A 14054-nucleotide genomic window follows, 5' to 3' on the forward strand; every position below is an offset into this window, starting at 1 on the left:
AGAGGGCCAGGACAGGGAGGGTGAGAGGGAGTTGCAGGAGGGAGGGGATATGGGGATATATGTATAAATACAGCTGATTCACTTTGGTGTACCTCAAAAGCTAGTACAAGAGTGTAAAGCAATTATATTCCAATAAAGAGCTTAAAAAAAAATCCCCCTGCCAGTGTTTGATCCCTGGTCTGGGAAGACCCCACATGCTGCGGAGCAACTAAGCCCATGCACCACAGCTACTGAGCTGTGAGTAGCCCCTGCTCACCACAACTAGAGAAAGCCCACGTGCAGCAGTGAAGACCCAATGCAGCCAAATATAAAAAAATAAATTCACAAATAAAGACAATTATTAAAAAAAAAAACAAAACACCACCAGCATCAGAAGAGTAAACACATTTATCACCCCCAAAGTTCCTTGTGCGCCTTTGTAATTTCTCCCTCCTCCCCATCCCCTGTCTCCTCAGCAACTAATTATCTGCTTTCTGTCATTCTAGGTGAGTTTGTATTTTCTAAGATTTTATATAAATGAAATCACACAACATGCATCCTGTTTTTCGCCTGGCCTCTCACTCAGCATAGTTATTTTGAGACTCGTCTGTGTTCTCACATGTATTGATAGCTCTTCCTTTGTATTGCTGAGTAGTGTTCTGTTCCCTGGATGTACCACTCTTTTGTTTATCCACTCACTTGCTGATGGAAATCTGGATTGTTTCCAGTTTTGTGTCCTCTGCACTTCTTGCAAATTGGCAGCTGGATCCAGAGATTTGATTAGACGCAGGTTCAGCCTATAGGAGGCACAGAATGTCTGGTCCCTCTCCTGCTGTGACGATCGTAGCCATAGGTGCTTCACGCCTACATCCGTTAAGTAATGGGTGAAATTCCAGGTCTACAACTTATTTTTCATTTGTAAGTTGGAACACTTTTTAAAGAGATGCTTCTCCTCATCTACTACTGGGTTACCCAGTGGTACATCTCATATAAGCCAGGATAAATGCTTTATTTTTTCCCTTCATTTACTGATTTTCAAGATATCCGTTCCATCCCTTAATTCTTTGTACAAAACTTGTTCTTGTTGTGGTGGTTTCTCTTGGAAAATTGGTTATCTCTTCTCTTTGTTATCACTCTTTTGAAATTTCTGATGTATCTCAGCATGAGTCTGTTTTCTTCATCAAGGTGGAGCGTTTTCAATCTTGAAAAAGCTTCAGTTCTAGAAAATGTTAAGCCTCTTCTTCCTTGATTCCTTTCCTTCCAATATATTCTTTTTGTGACTTCTATTAAGCAGATTTTGCACCTGCTGGATTGGTATTCTATTTTCTTATGCTTTATCTTCTTGTTCTACATTTTCTGGGAAATTTCCTGAAATTTATTTTCTAGCTCTTAAGTTCAGCTTATCTTTTCTGCTATCAGACTTTTATTTTCCAAGAGTGATTTCTGTGGTGGTTGTTTTAAATAGCCTCCTCTTCTTGTTTCGTGGATGCAATATTTTCTCCCTGAAAACAATGAGTTTCTGAATAATGTTTTTTTCTAGCACTGTCTCTTTCCTCCAAGTTACCTTTTTTTCTGCTTGTGGATTTAACTTTTCATTGTAGAGATTTTCATCGAATGTCTAGGGATCCGTGGATGTCTAGGGCATAATCTGGGATGTTTCCTTAGGGAAGACTCAATGTCACTGTCTTTAGATATTTCTCCCTGGGCTGATTCCTAGAGAAGGATTTTTGGATCTTTATGTTTTGTGATGATGGCATTCCTGAAATCCAAGTGGGGAAAAGAAGGCTGGAGAGATCTCAACTTTTAATATGTATAATTTTACTCAGTCTCCATTTTCAGCACATTACCCCTTCATCCTCAACTCTTGCCACAGTCTAGAGACTCTCTTTCACCCTTGCCAGAGGAGAAGACATCCATTCTTATTCCATAGTTGGGGAGAGTTACCTGTTGCATTGAGTTGGGGAAGGGATCTGGGATCTGTTTATTTCATTTGCAAATAATCCTCGTTTTTAGCCCCATCTTTGCATCCCTTTTCAAAGTTACCTGGGCCAACAATTCCTGAGCCTTTTGAGGGCCCTAAGATATAAATTAGGTTGCCGCTGTGCTTTCTGCATTGCTGGCATTCTTCAGCCTATTATCAGTATATATGATTCCTCTGAAGATTTTATTAAAAACGCAGATTGATTCAGTAGTTCCAAGTTGGAGCCTGAGGTTCTGTATTTATAACAAGCTCCTAGGTGATGCTTATGTTCCTTTTCCTGTTTTCTTGGAAAGAAAAGAAGCAGCTTCATTGGAAGTTGTATCGTAATTTATGTAGCCAATTTCCTATTGCAGGATATTTAAATTGATGCCAGGTTTTTACTTTTAAATTCAATATTGTGAGATGAACAGCCTTAAAAATAAATTAATAAAACACACCCATTCCATGTTCAGTTTGAATTTTGAAAGATGTATATAAACTTGTTGAACCACCACCCCAATCCAAATAAAGAACATTTTCATCTCTACAAAATGTTCCCTGGTGCCTCTGCCCCAACCTGACCTAGGTTTCCACTCATGGCGTTTCTGGCCCTACAGATTAGCTCTGCTGTTCTAGAATTCCATATAATTGGAATCATACAGTCTGTACTTTTTTGTGTCAGGATGCTTCATTCAGCATGTTTTTTCAATTCATCCCTGTGTAACATGTATCAGTACTTTAGTTCTTTATATTGCTGAAAATTATTCTACCACATGGGTATATTACAGTTTATTTATCCTTCTCTTGGTGGTGGATATATGGGGTTTGGAGCCGTGGTGAATCAAGCTGCCACACACATTTGTGTGCAAGTCTTTTTGTGGACATATGTCTTCATTTTTCTTGGGTAAATACCTGAGAGTAGGATTATTGTATAAAATGGTAATTGAATGTTAACGTTGTAAGAAATCTCCAAACTGTTTAAGCAATGTCAGGTTTTTCTACTTCCTTGTCAACAAATGTATTGTCAGTCTTAAATTTTAGCTCTTCTAATTGGTGTGCAGCAGTATCTCCTTGTAGTTTTTATTTCCCCAACGTGTCTGTTCAGATATTCTGCCTGTTTTTCTAATGAGCTAATTGTCTTAGAGTTGTAGGAGTCCATTCATGTTCTGGGTCCAAGTCATTGGTAAAATATTTATTGTGAGTATCTTCTCCCAGTCTGTAGCTTGCCTTTTCGTTTTCTGAACTATGCTTTCAAAAAGAAGTATTTGCTTTTTAACAGAGTCCAGTTTATCAACTTGTGTATGTGCATGTCCTGAGAAAGCTACGCCCACTGTAGTGGGTGCCTAGTGTCCCCCCAAAATTCTTGTCTATCCGGAATGTAACTTTATTTGGAAATAGGTTTTTGCAGATGTAATGAAGGTAACATCATACCAGAATGGGGTGGGCCCTAAATCCAGTGACCAGGGTTCTTACAAAAAGAGGAGAGGACACACACAGACATACACAAGGGAGAAGGCTGTGTAAAGATGGAGGCTGAGGTAGGTGTTATGCTGTCACAAGCCAAGGAATGCTAGGAGCCTCCAGAAGCTGGAAGAGGCAAGGAAGGATGCTCCTCCAGAGCCTTCAAAGGGAGCATGGCTCTGCTGAGACCTTGATTTCAGATTTCTGGCCCCCAGAACTGTGAGAAAATAAATTTCTGTTGTTTTTGACTACCCAGTGGTAATTTGTTATGGCAGCCCTAGGAAACTAATACATCTACCTAGGACCACAACAATTTTCTCCTGTTTTCTTCTAAAAATTTCAGTTTCATTTCTACATTTAGTCTTATGATCCATTTTGAGTTTGCTTATGTGTATGGTGTGAAGTAAGGGTTAGGGTTAATTTTTCCCATATGGATATCTGCTTTCCAGCACCATTTTTAGAAAAGACTATCCTTTTCCCTCATTAATTACCTTGTACTTTTGTTGAGAATCAATTGACCATAAATGTGTGGGTCTACTTTGGGATTTTCTTCTGTTCCATTGATTTATAGGATTATCCATATGCTAATACCCCCCCCCCTCTTTATTTCTGTACCTTTATAGCAAGTCTTAAAATCAGGTAGTGTAAGTTCACCAACTTTGTTGTTCTTAAAAATTATTTTGGCTCTGCTAGGTCCTTTACATTTCCATATAAATTGTAGAATCAGCTTGCTAATTTCTACAAAAAAAAAAACCCTGCTGAGTCTTATAATCCATCATATATGTCTTCATGGATTTAGGTCTTCTTTAATTTCTTTCTGCAATGTTTTATTTATTTATAAGTGTAAAGGGTTTTTTTTAATTGTGTAACACAGGAGAAATTATTTAAGTCAATACATTTTTAAGGAATTTCATATGTTCTGATTCCTTCCACTGCCAGTCACTTAGTTCCTCCAATGTTTGAGTCTTAATCTTCAAGATAAGACAACCCTTTCAAAAAGAACTTTTGTTCAATCCACAGTTGTCATGTCCACAATTCTTTTAGGTCAGCTTCTTTGATCTCCAATAGAACATGGACACACTTTAGAAATTCCCCACCTGTAATCTTTGGGATCCAGTTTCCTCAAACAATTTTCTTTAGGACTGTGTTTAGGGTCAGAGGAGACGGAGCTGACTGGCTCTGAATTTTAGACACCATCTAAACATGCATTATGTTGAAATCATATTCACTCCTAAGAACAAACAGTACGGTACATATTCACACCCTAGAACAGTACATATTCACACCCTATGGGGCTATGCCAATACCTTTTTAAAGTCCAGATACTGTGTTCTCAAGATAAAACCCTTAAAAAATTAGAGTACTAAGTCAATATTGCTGATAATTTCCCTCATATCTTATGCTTTTAAATTATCAATTCTATAGTCCTGGAAGCAACCTTTATGTGTATCAATAACCCCATCAATTGAATCTGTTTTAGGTATCATGTTCCTTCTTATCTGTATCAAAACTCGTACTGAACAATGAGTTCTGGGTTGCAAAAGAGGATTTATTTTTGCACCTGTCTATAAGTCTTTGTCCACAAATTACACAAAAGCAAACAGAAGTGCTATTTCTGCAATGTTTAAAATACTCACAATACTGTGCTTGTATGTGCTTTGTCAAATTTATCCCTAAATGTTTCATATTTTTGATGCTATGGCAAATGTTATTCATTTTCCAATTATCACTGGTATATAGAAGTATGATTTTTAAAAAATTAACTTGCAACCTTGCTAAATTCACTTGTTACTTTTAGTAGCTATTATTGCGGACTTTCTAAGTACATGATCATGTCACCCATGATTAAAGACAGCTTTACTTCTTTCCAGTCTACATGCCTTTTATTTCTTGTGAATGACCTATTGCGCTGGCTAGGACGTCTGATAAAATGTGAGGAGGGTTGAAGAGTGGACATCCTTGCATTGTTCCTGATTTTAGGGGGAAAAGGGCCACTCTTTCAGCATTTGAGGTTAGATGTGGGTTTTTTCATTGATGCTTTTTATCTCATTGGGAAGTTCCCTTCTATTGCTTGTTTTTGTGAGAGTTTTTATCATGTTGGATTTTGCTAAATGCTTTTTCTACATCCATTCAGATGATATATAATTTTTCTCCTTTATTCTGTTAACATGATGAATTACATTGACTTTCTAATGTTAAACCAAGATTGCATAAGCTGTGATGTATTAGGTTATATTATTATTTTTTATATTAATGACTTTATAGTATATATTTTATTAAGGATTTTTGCCTCTATATTCTTGAAGGATGTTGTTTATAATTTAGCTTTCTTGAAATGTCTTTGGTTTGTCATAAGGGTAATTCTGGTCTTGTAAAATGAGTTGGAAGGTGTTTCTCTCTTCTGTTCTAAGTTTGGTATTTCTTCCTTAAATATTTGGCAGAATTTGTCAGTGAAGACATCTGATCCTAAACTTCTTTGTGGAAAAGTTTTTAAGTATAAAGTTAATGTCTTTAATAGGGATTTTTAGGGATCTTTTTGTTTGTGTTTTGGTAGATCATGTCTTTTACAGAAATTTGTGTTTCATCACAGTTTTCTCATTTATTGGTATAAAATTATTCTTTTTTGAAAAATATTTACTTATTTATTTTGGCTATACCATGTCTTAGTTGCAGCATGTGGACTTAGTTGCAGCATGTGAACTCTTAGTTGAGGCGTGCGGCATCTAGTTCCCTGAGCAGGGATCGAACCCCAGGCCCCCTGCATTGGGAGCACACAGTCTTACCCACTGGACCAACCAGGGAAGTCCCGGAATAAAATTATTCTTAATAGTCCCCTATTATCTTTTTAATGTTTGTAGTATCTGTACTGAGGTCCTCTCTTTCCTAATTTTGCTAAGTTCTTTCTCAGTTTGGTTGGAGGTTTACAATTTTATTGGGTTTTGTTTTTTTCAAAGAACCAGCTTTTGGTTCATTGTTTTTTCTGTTATTTTTCTGTTTTTAAAATTTCTTTTTATGCTCTTTATTATATCCTTCCTTTAGCTTACTTTGGGGTTTAATTTACTCTTCTTTTTCTTTCTTTCTTTTTTCTTTTTTGGTTGCACTGCGCAGCTTTATGGGATCTTAGTTCTCTGGCAGGAATTGAACGTGGGCCCTCGGCAGTGAAAGCGTGGAGGGAGTCCTAACCACTGGACTGTGAGGGAATTCCCTTACTCTTCTATTTCTTAAGGTGGGAATTTAGGTCACTGAATCAAGACCTTCTTTTCCAATATAGGCCAATATGAGAATATCAAAACAATACAATGCAAAAGCAATTAATGTAGTGGAAATTAAAACTGAATTTTGATTTTGCTGATTTTCTTATAGTTGCATTGCTGCTTTTCAAAGTGATTTTTTCTACTGTAGATTTATAAATTCTCATAATATAAATACATGCTAATTCTTAAAGAAATATTAAGGGTACAGAGAATTATAAGGAATTTTGTGTGTCAGGATAGGCCATAACAGAATCCTTCCAGCTTGATACAACAACCTTTATTTCTCGTTAACACTGTACATCCATTCTGAATACATCCATTCACCCAGGGCTTTGCTCCACTGCCCCACAGTCACTCAGGGACCCACCGGCTTGAGCTGTACCATCTGGAACACAACCTGCTTACTCCCTGTGGCGAGGGGACGAGAACACGGAAGGGGCCCTCATCTGATCCTTTGGGTACCAGTAATCTACAGAGTCACTCTTACTTGGAAAGCTCTTCCACATACACAAATCGGATCTCTTTCTACATTTCCAGTTGTGAGTTGAGCCATAATTGTGGCTTACTGAAGAGCTTTGAAATCAGACCTGAGGTTGAACTTCAGGCTTCCACATTTAGCAGTCCTACATCCTAGGGAAACATGCTTGTTAATTCCCAAGCTTTTCCTCATGGGAAAAAATGATATCTGCCTTTCCTGATTGTTGTAAGGATTAGATAAAAGGTATATAAAATCCACGGACAACACTCAGCGTATTCTCTCTCCCAGGGGCTTTCATTACTTGCGAGGCTCAGCAAATCTAGCTACAGTGCTAATCCCATTTTCTGTACAATAGTAGACCAGAATGTTTATGGTGCTAAGCTTCCATCCTACTGTTTAATGCAGATGGTTTTGTTAAACGTTTCTGTGATTGCATAACACAACTATTTGATTGTAATTATGCTACAACATTATATGCATGCCTGTTTTTACTCTTAAACGCTCATGAAGGTACAGCGGATTTTCCAAAAGCTACGTGTGATATCACAGCTGATTTTATAGATGAGAATTCAACTGTCTGCTGTTGAGCCAGATACTAGTTTGTGAAATGTGAAAGTGCCACTCTGCTCAATTTTTTTGTTTGGAAAAATATAATAATTTTTAACTTTAAAAAATGTTACTTACGTTAACATCCAACAAGTGTCAAAAGGTCCTGAAACAAAACAGTTTGAGAACTGCTAGTTTAGACTCAACCTGTGGGTGGAAATTGCAATGTAAGCAGGATTTCTGTAAACAGATGCCATGTTACCTGCACGCGTATCTTGGGCTCTTTTGTGACTTTTAATGTAAATATCCCCCCTCTTCCTTTTGCTGGAAAAAAGAATATAAGCAGTTAGTTACTTGCTCTAATCTCACAAATAGTTACAGTTTTTCTTTTTTCTTTTTTTTTAATAAACTTATTTATTGGCTGCGTTGGGTCTTCATTACTGTGTGGGGGCTACTCTTTGTTGCAGTGCTCAGGCTTCTCGTTGCGGTGGCTTCTCTTGTGGTGCACAGGCTTCTAGGAGAGCGAGCTTCAGTAGTTGTGGCACACAGGCTCAGTAGTTGTGGCTCATGGGCTCTACAGTGCAGGCTCAGTACTTGTGGGGCACCGGCTTAGTTGCTCCACAGCACGGGCTTAGCTGCTCAGCAGCATGTGGGATCTTCCCGGAGCAGGGATCGAACCTGGGTCCCCTGCATTGGCAGGCGGATTCTTAACCACTGCACCATCTAGGAAGTCCCTAGTTACAGTTTTTCTAAGCAGAGATCTGGAGACAGTTACACTGAACTCTGATTATTTAGATGGCTATTAATAATGGTTATTTCTGTTTTCTTTCACACAGAGCTTATTCATATGGCATTGTGGTATGCCAGGAACCAAAAGTAAGATAATTAAAGGCAGTAAAATTGAAGTAAAATAGGAAGATTATCAGCCAAGAAAGACCTGCTGGAGAAAGCAGAGTAAGTATGGTGTGTTCCTAAGAATTAATTGGGTTATAAGTGGAAATGCAGAGACTGGGTCAGTGAAAAGAAATCGTTGTTTCCCTCAGGCCCTACTAATACTTCTCAACTGGCCAGATCCCACAGCAAGTCCAAAGATGCGTTGAAACACACTTGCACATTAACTTCTTAAGTTGTATATGGAGCATGACTTCATTCATAAGTAGTTTAAAACATCATGCAGCAAAAGGATCATGTCTTAATAAATCTCTGAATCCTAGTAGTTAACGTGCACATTTTTTCAAGGGAAAACTGGGGACAGGTAGCCTATCGAAGGCTTTTTGTCTTGTGCGGGGAGGTCTTTTTAAAGAACAAAATAACAGAATTTTGAATACTTTCAGTGGTTTATGGAGGAAGTAAGGTTTAACATTTTCATCTAAGAAAGTTTTGATTGGTTTGCATGATCACAGTGTTCAGGAAGCACTGTAAAGTGACCAAAACCTCATTTTCCGATATACATTTTCCATACAGTCCCTTTGACTGCTTTCTGTTGCCTCAAGTTGCATATCTTCCCTAGGCCTTATTTTTCCTGTCTCTGAAGTTTATTCTAGCTTTATGATTCTCTTATTGCATTTCAGATTTGTCTCCTTCCTCCCAATCTTCTTCTGAAGAGATTCTTGGTTAGTGCCTTGGTGGCTGTAGCTGACGTCCCCTTCCCCCGAATCTTCCTCAGACCCTGGGAAACACTCAGAGTTCCTTCCCTCCTGCAGGGATGGGCCTGCTGTCCTGGCCTTCCAGTCACCTCCTCTTGGAGAGTCAGTGGTGAAATGGAAACTGGGGAAACATCCCTTGGATGTCGCCCACTTAAATATGATTCCTTAGCTTTTACTTTAATTTTGGATTGGACTATAAAGGATACAGTCATTTTCTACTGATAATTCTTTTTTTCTTGTATCCTAAACATACTTTTTTAAAAAGTGAGTCTTTATAAATATGAACCCACACGGTTTCCCTTACCCACCCCCATTCTAAACCAACATTTGCTATTTAAAACTAAGCCTGTTTTTTTTTCTTGGCACAAGGAGGATTTCATATGGTCTTATCATTCCACCCAGGTTTCCTTATCCAAGACCAGTAGTATTTATCAAGGTGGTAGCCATGATTCTGTGCCCTTGTATATCAAATCTGGAGTAGAACACTTTTTGGGAGGGTAAAGTTAAACTATATGGTATATTTAAATATAGGGAAAAAATTGAGCATACAAAAGAACTTGTTTCATTTGTTCTTTTACAACCTATAGTTATGAAAATAGGTATTGGATGATTTTTTTATTATTGTCTTTACATATATACACCTGTGTGTGTGTGTGTGTGTAAATAGATTTTGTGCCTTAATAACTGAGCTGATGACAAGGTAGAGTATGTTAAAGAAAAAATGACTTATGACCCTTGTTAAAGAACAACGAGGCAGACTTTATTCAAGATGATTGCAGTAGGTGTGGGGACCACAGTAATGGGATTTTGCAGCTGAGGTGGGAGGTATAGGGATTGGACTCAACTCCAGATACAACAAGGAAAAGTGGGAACGTATAGCCAAGGAAGAAGGCTGGGGTCAGTGAATGGACTCTTACTAAGGAAACATCAGGGTAAGAGGGGATTCTGGTTAACTGACCTACCAGAATTCTCGCTGAAGGCAAGTCACAGTGATTAGACATCACCTAAAGGATGGTGAGGATGAGGAACCTGATCAAGTATTGAGAGAGATCAGATACTGAGGGTGAGAGATTCCGGCTAAACTGACTTAGCAATATTCTTGCTAAAACTACAATGAAAAGACAAATGCAGAAGCTCAAAAGTTGGGCCTGAGGAGAGCTGAATTCTCTTCTCAACTAAGAGAGACTCTTTGTCAACTTAGGGTTCATTCTGTCAACAGAACTGGTGGTCCTCTCCTACACCAACTTTCTTCACCCTCAGACAGTATCCTCACTACTTTCTTGAAATTAATCATCAGCTATCTGTTTTTAGGCAAATTCAGTTATTTTACTTTTCAGACTTGATATTCCCTTTTTTTCCTTAAAGTTTGAGAAATTCAGAAAAACCTATATCACCATATTAATAACTTGATGTGTACCTTTTTAGTCTTTTTCTATACATGTATAATATCTGTAAAAAATCAGATGACATGTTGCTGGATAATTTTTTATTCTGCATTTCACTTAAGTAAACATATTGTGGAAATTTGTCATGATATTATTTTCTTAAACATGTAACAAATTCACAAGTCATAACAATACCTAACAAGTATAGAAAAGGTAGAGTGGAAACTAAGTCTTCCTATCCCGAGAAACATTTTTAATGGCTGCGTAACAGTACATCATAAGGATGTATCACTTGTAATCCACCCCTAATCGTTGACACTCGTGGGTAGGTTTTTGTTATTTGGGGGTTTTGTTTTGCTGTTATAAAACACTGGTTGAACAGTCTTGCAGAAACAACTTTGGGTCAACTGTGTTTTGTGTGTGTGAGTGTGTGTATGTTTTTTAAGGATAAATTTGTGTGTGTGTTAAGGATAAATTTCTTGAATTTCCTTGCTTTTCTTCCATCCTTTTCTGATTTCTTTTTCTTTGAACTTTCACTTTCATCAGCGTTTTCCTGCTTCAAATGCATTTACTCAGGCTCAACTCCTGTTCCTTTACCCTTACCTAGTAATCCTTCATGTTCTCAGGTACCCCACTCAGTCCCTGCTCCTTTCCTATATTCTTTCATCTCTCCAGGTGCCACACCTGACAGATCATATCCAGAAGATGAATCTTTTTCCTTAACCAATATTCTCATGATTTTCAGCTGAACCATCTGTTTTATATCTTTGAGCTTCAGAGATTTATTTGAATGATGATCCTGCGGCTAAAAAGCTTTGAAAACAGCTATTACTAAAGGGGCCTCATAAGCATTACCTAAATTTCACAGACAGAAAGACAAAAACGGGCAACGCTGTCTGGAGTCAGAGTGGGACTGACCACCAGCTGGCAGTGGGTTGTTCTGAGTATTCTTATCAGGCTGCTATTTGAAGCCTATATAGATATAAAAGCACCCCAACATATATATATTAGTAATTTATATAAAACTGTTTGGTTATAGATCTGAGTGTCCTGGACCATCTGGGCCTCAAAGAATGACCAGAGTATACCTATTAATTCTTCTTGGTCATATTCTGTAAGTATGAGAAATGTTAGTTTATTTGGGGAAATGATTAGATTTTTGAGACGAGGTGCTTACTTTGTAAAGTTTTAAAATAGTGACAGCATCAAGATAACATCAAGGTTTTCTTTTCACTTTTCTCTGCAGGAATGGAAAATAAAGTGAAGCATTGTTTTATTGTAGCAGCAAGCCTTTGAAATTAAAAAAAAAAAAAAAATGACTGCTCTTACTTCAGAGAACTGCTCTTTTCAGTACCAGCTACATCAAACAAATCAGCCCCTAGATGGTAACTGTCTATTATTCTTGATTATACTTGGGAAAACATTATTAAATATCCTCACTCTGGGAATGAGAAGGAAAAACACCCATCAAAATTTTATGGAATATTTTTCCATTTCACTAGCATTTACTGATCTTCTGCTTTTGGTGAATATTTCCATTATATCCTATTTCAAGGATTTTGTACTGTTAGGCATTAGGTTTACTAAATACCACATCTGCCTATTTACTCAAATTATTTCTTTTACTTACGGTTTTTTGCATTATCCAGTTTTTCTGATAGCTTGTATAGATTATTATCTGAACTTCTCTAAAGCCACCAAACTTCCACTGAAGTGTCAAAAAGTATTTTATTTCTTTACAGTTATTTTAATTTGGATTTCAGTCTTTACTTATGTTTTGGGAGATCCAGCTATCTACCAAAGCTTGAAGACACAGAATGTTTATTCTTATCAATGTCCTTTCTACATTAGCATTCAGAGTTACTGGTTGTCATTTTCCATGGTGATGATTTTATTTATGGCTTTTATAACCTCTTGGTCCGAAGTTATTACCTTGGTACAGGCTGTTAGGATAACTTCCTATATGAATGAGACGATTCTGTATTTTCCCTTTTCATCCCATTCGAGTTATACTGTGAGCTCTAAGAAAACACTCTTGCCCAAGTTGATTATCTGTTTTCTTGGCACCTGGTTACCATTTGTACTACTTCAAGTAATTATCCTCTTACTTAAGGTACAGATTCCAGCATACATTGAGATGAACATTCCATGGTTGTACTTTGTCAACAGTTTTCTCATTGCTACAGTTTTTTGGTTTAATTATCATAAACTTAATTTTAGAGACATGGCATTACCTGTGGATCCATTTATCAACTGGAAATGCTGCTTCATTCCACTTACAATTCATAATCTTGAGCAAACTGAAAAGCCCATATCAATAATAATATGTTGATGTTGCCATGTTAAAACTAAAACAGCTACAAGAATCGTAATTTTACAAACAGGAAAGAAAGAATGATGACTCAGGACATATACAGAATGAACTGAACTGAAGCTCTCGCCCTCATCCCAAACTTCTATACCTTTTCAGAATGTGTCTTTTTAGGGCTATGATATTATTTATTAGGGTTTATTTGTTTTAACAAAATACTTCCAAGAAGAAATATTTATACCTGTTGGCCATACTGATATTTGTGTTACAGAAAATTCTGTTATGTAAATCTAATATTCACTGCCAACTTTTCAGATTTAAATAAACATTTTTATTAAACTCAGAGCAAGACAATCAAGATTGTTTTCTTCAAATAATTTGGTGTAAATATTCTTTAACATAAGGGGAAAGATTAGCTCAATTTAAATTTAGCTAATTTTTTAAAATATATGTCTGTTCTTAATGCAAATATTCCTAAAAGTTTTGGTTGCTCACCTTACAGAACTGGGAGTGGTGACTGGGTCTCTTCCATGACGTAACAAACTCCTTTTCAGTTGTAACTTATCTGTCATATATTTGGGTGACAACCTGTAACCGCACTGGCAATGTATCACAGCGTGACAGTACAGTTTCTTATCCTCAGCACTACTGACATTTTAGGTTGGATACTCCTTTGTTGTGGGAGCTGCCCTGTGTGCTGCAGGATGGTTAGCAGCACTTCTGCCTTCTATCCACTAGATGCCAGTAGAACCTCCTTTCCCAATCATTACAATCAAAATGTCTCCAGAAATTGCCATGCTTCCCTCGGTGGGCAAAACTGTTCTTGGTTGAGAACTACTGAAGTGACGCAATCTAAATGGCAGAAAAATCTGCAATCAATCACTCTGTTAAGCTACGTAGATACTGTCTAATTTACCAATGTATAAACCTGCTCTACTTCTCTGTGTTACTTTCCTTCTGAATGTATGGTTTTTTAATTGCCCATACATAGGACTGAGATATTTAAATATATTTTACTTAATTAGTAAAGACTT

The 14054-nt window shown here is 37.2% G+C and overlaps 1 protein-coding gene and 1 non-coding gene across 5 annotated transcripts in view; one reads left to right on the forward strand and one right to left on the reverse strand.

Annotated features, from left to right (window-relative positions):
* Window positions 1–13365, forward strand: part of GPR160 (G protein-coupled receptor 160) — a 41077-nt gene extending 27712 nt beyond the window's left edge. For 3 of the 4 annotated variants that reach the window (XM_057737735.1, XM_057737733.1, XM_057737736.1), the window contains 2 exons: window positions 8515–8632; window positions 11956–13365. In XM_057737735.1, the coding sequence (XP_057593718.1) occupies window positions 12025–13041 (1017 nt within the window). In that variant the 5' untranslated portion in view covers window positions 8515–8632; window positions 11956–12024 and the 3' untranslated portion in view covers window positions 13042–13365. Of the gene's footprint in view, window positions 1–8514; window positions 8633–11748; window positions 11824–11955 lie in introns of all 4 variants that reach the window. The other variant, XM_057737734.1, reaches the window with a different exon arrangement.
* On the reverse strand, window positions 4885–5011 carry LOC130856229 (small nucleolar RNA SNORA40). Its single transcript, XR_009054520.1, has one exon. It is a non-coding gene; the product is annotated as a small nucleolar RNA SNORA40 (small nucleolar RNA).
* Window positions 13366–14054: the final 689 nt, after the last annotated feature.

Source organism: Hippopotamus amphibius, chromosome 6 (genome assembly GCF_030028045.1).
Source record: "Hippopotamus amphibius kiboko isolate mHipAmp2 chromosome 6, mHipAmp2.hap2, whole genome shotgun sequence".
Taxonomy (NCBI): Eukaryota; Metazoa; Chordata; class Mammalia; order Artiodactyla; family Hippopotamidae; genus Hippopotamus; species Hippopotamus amphibius.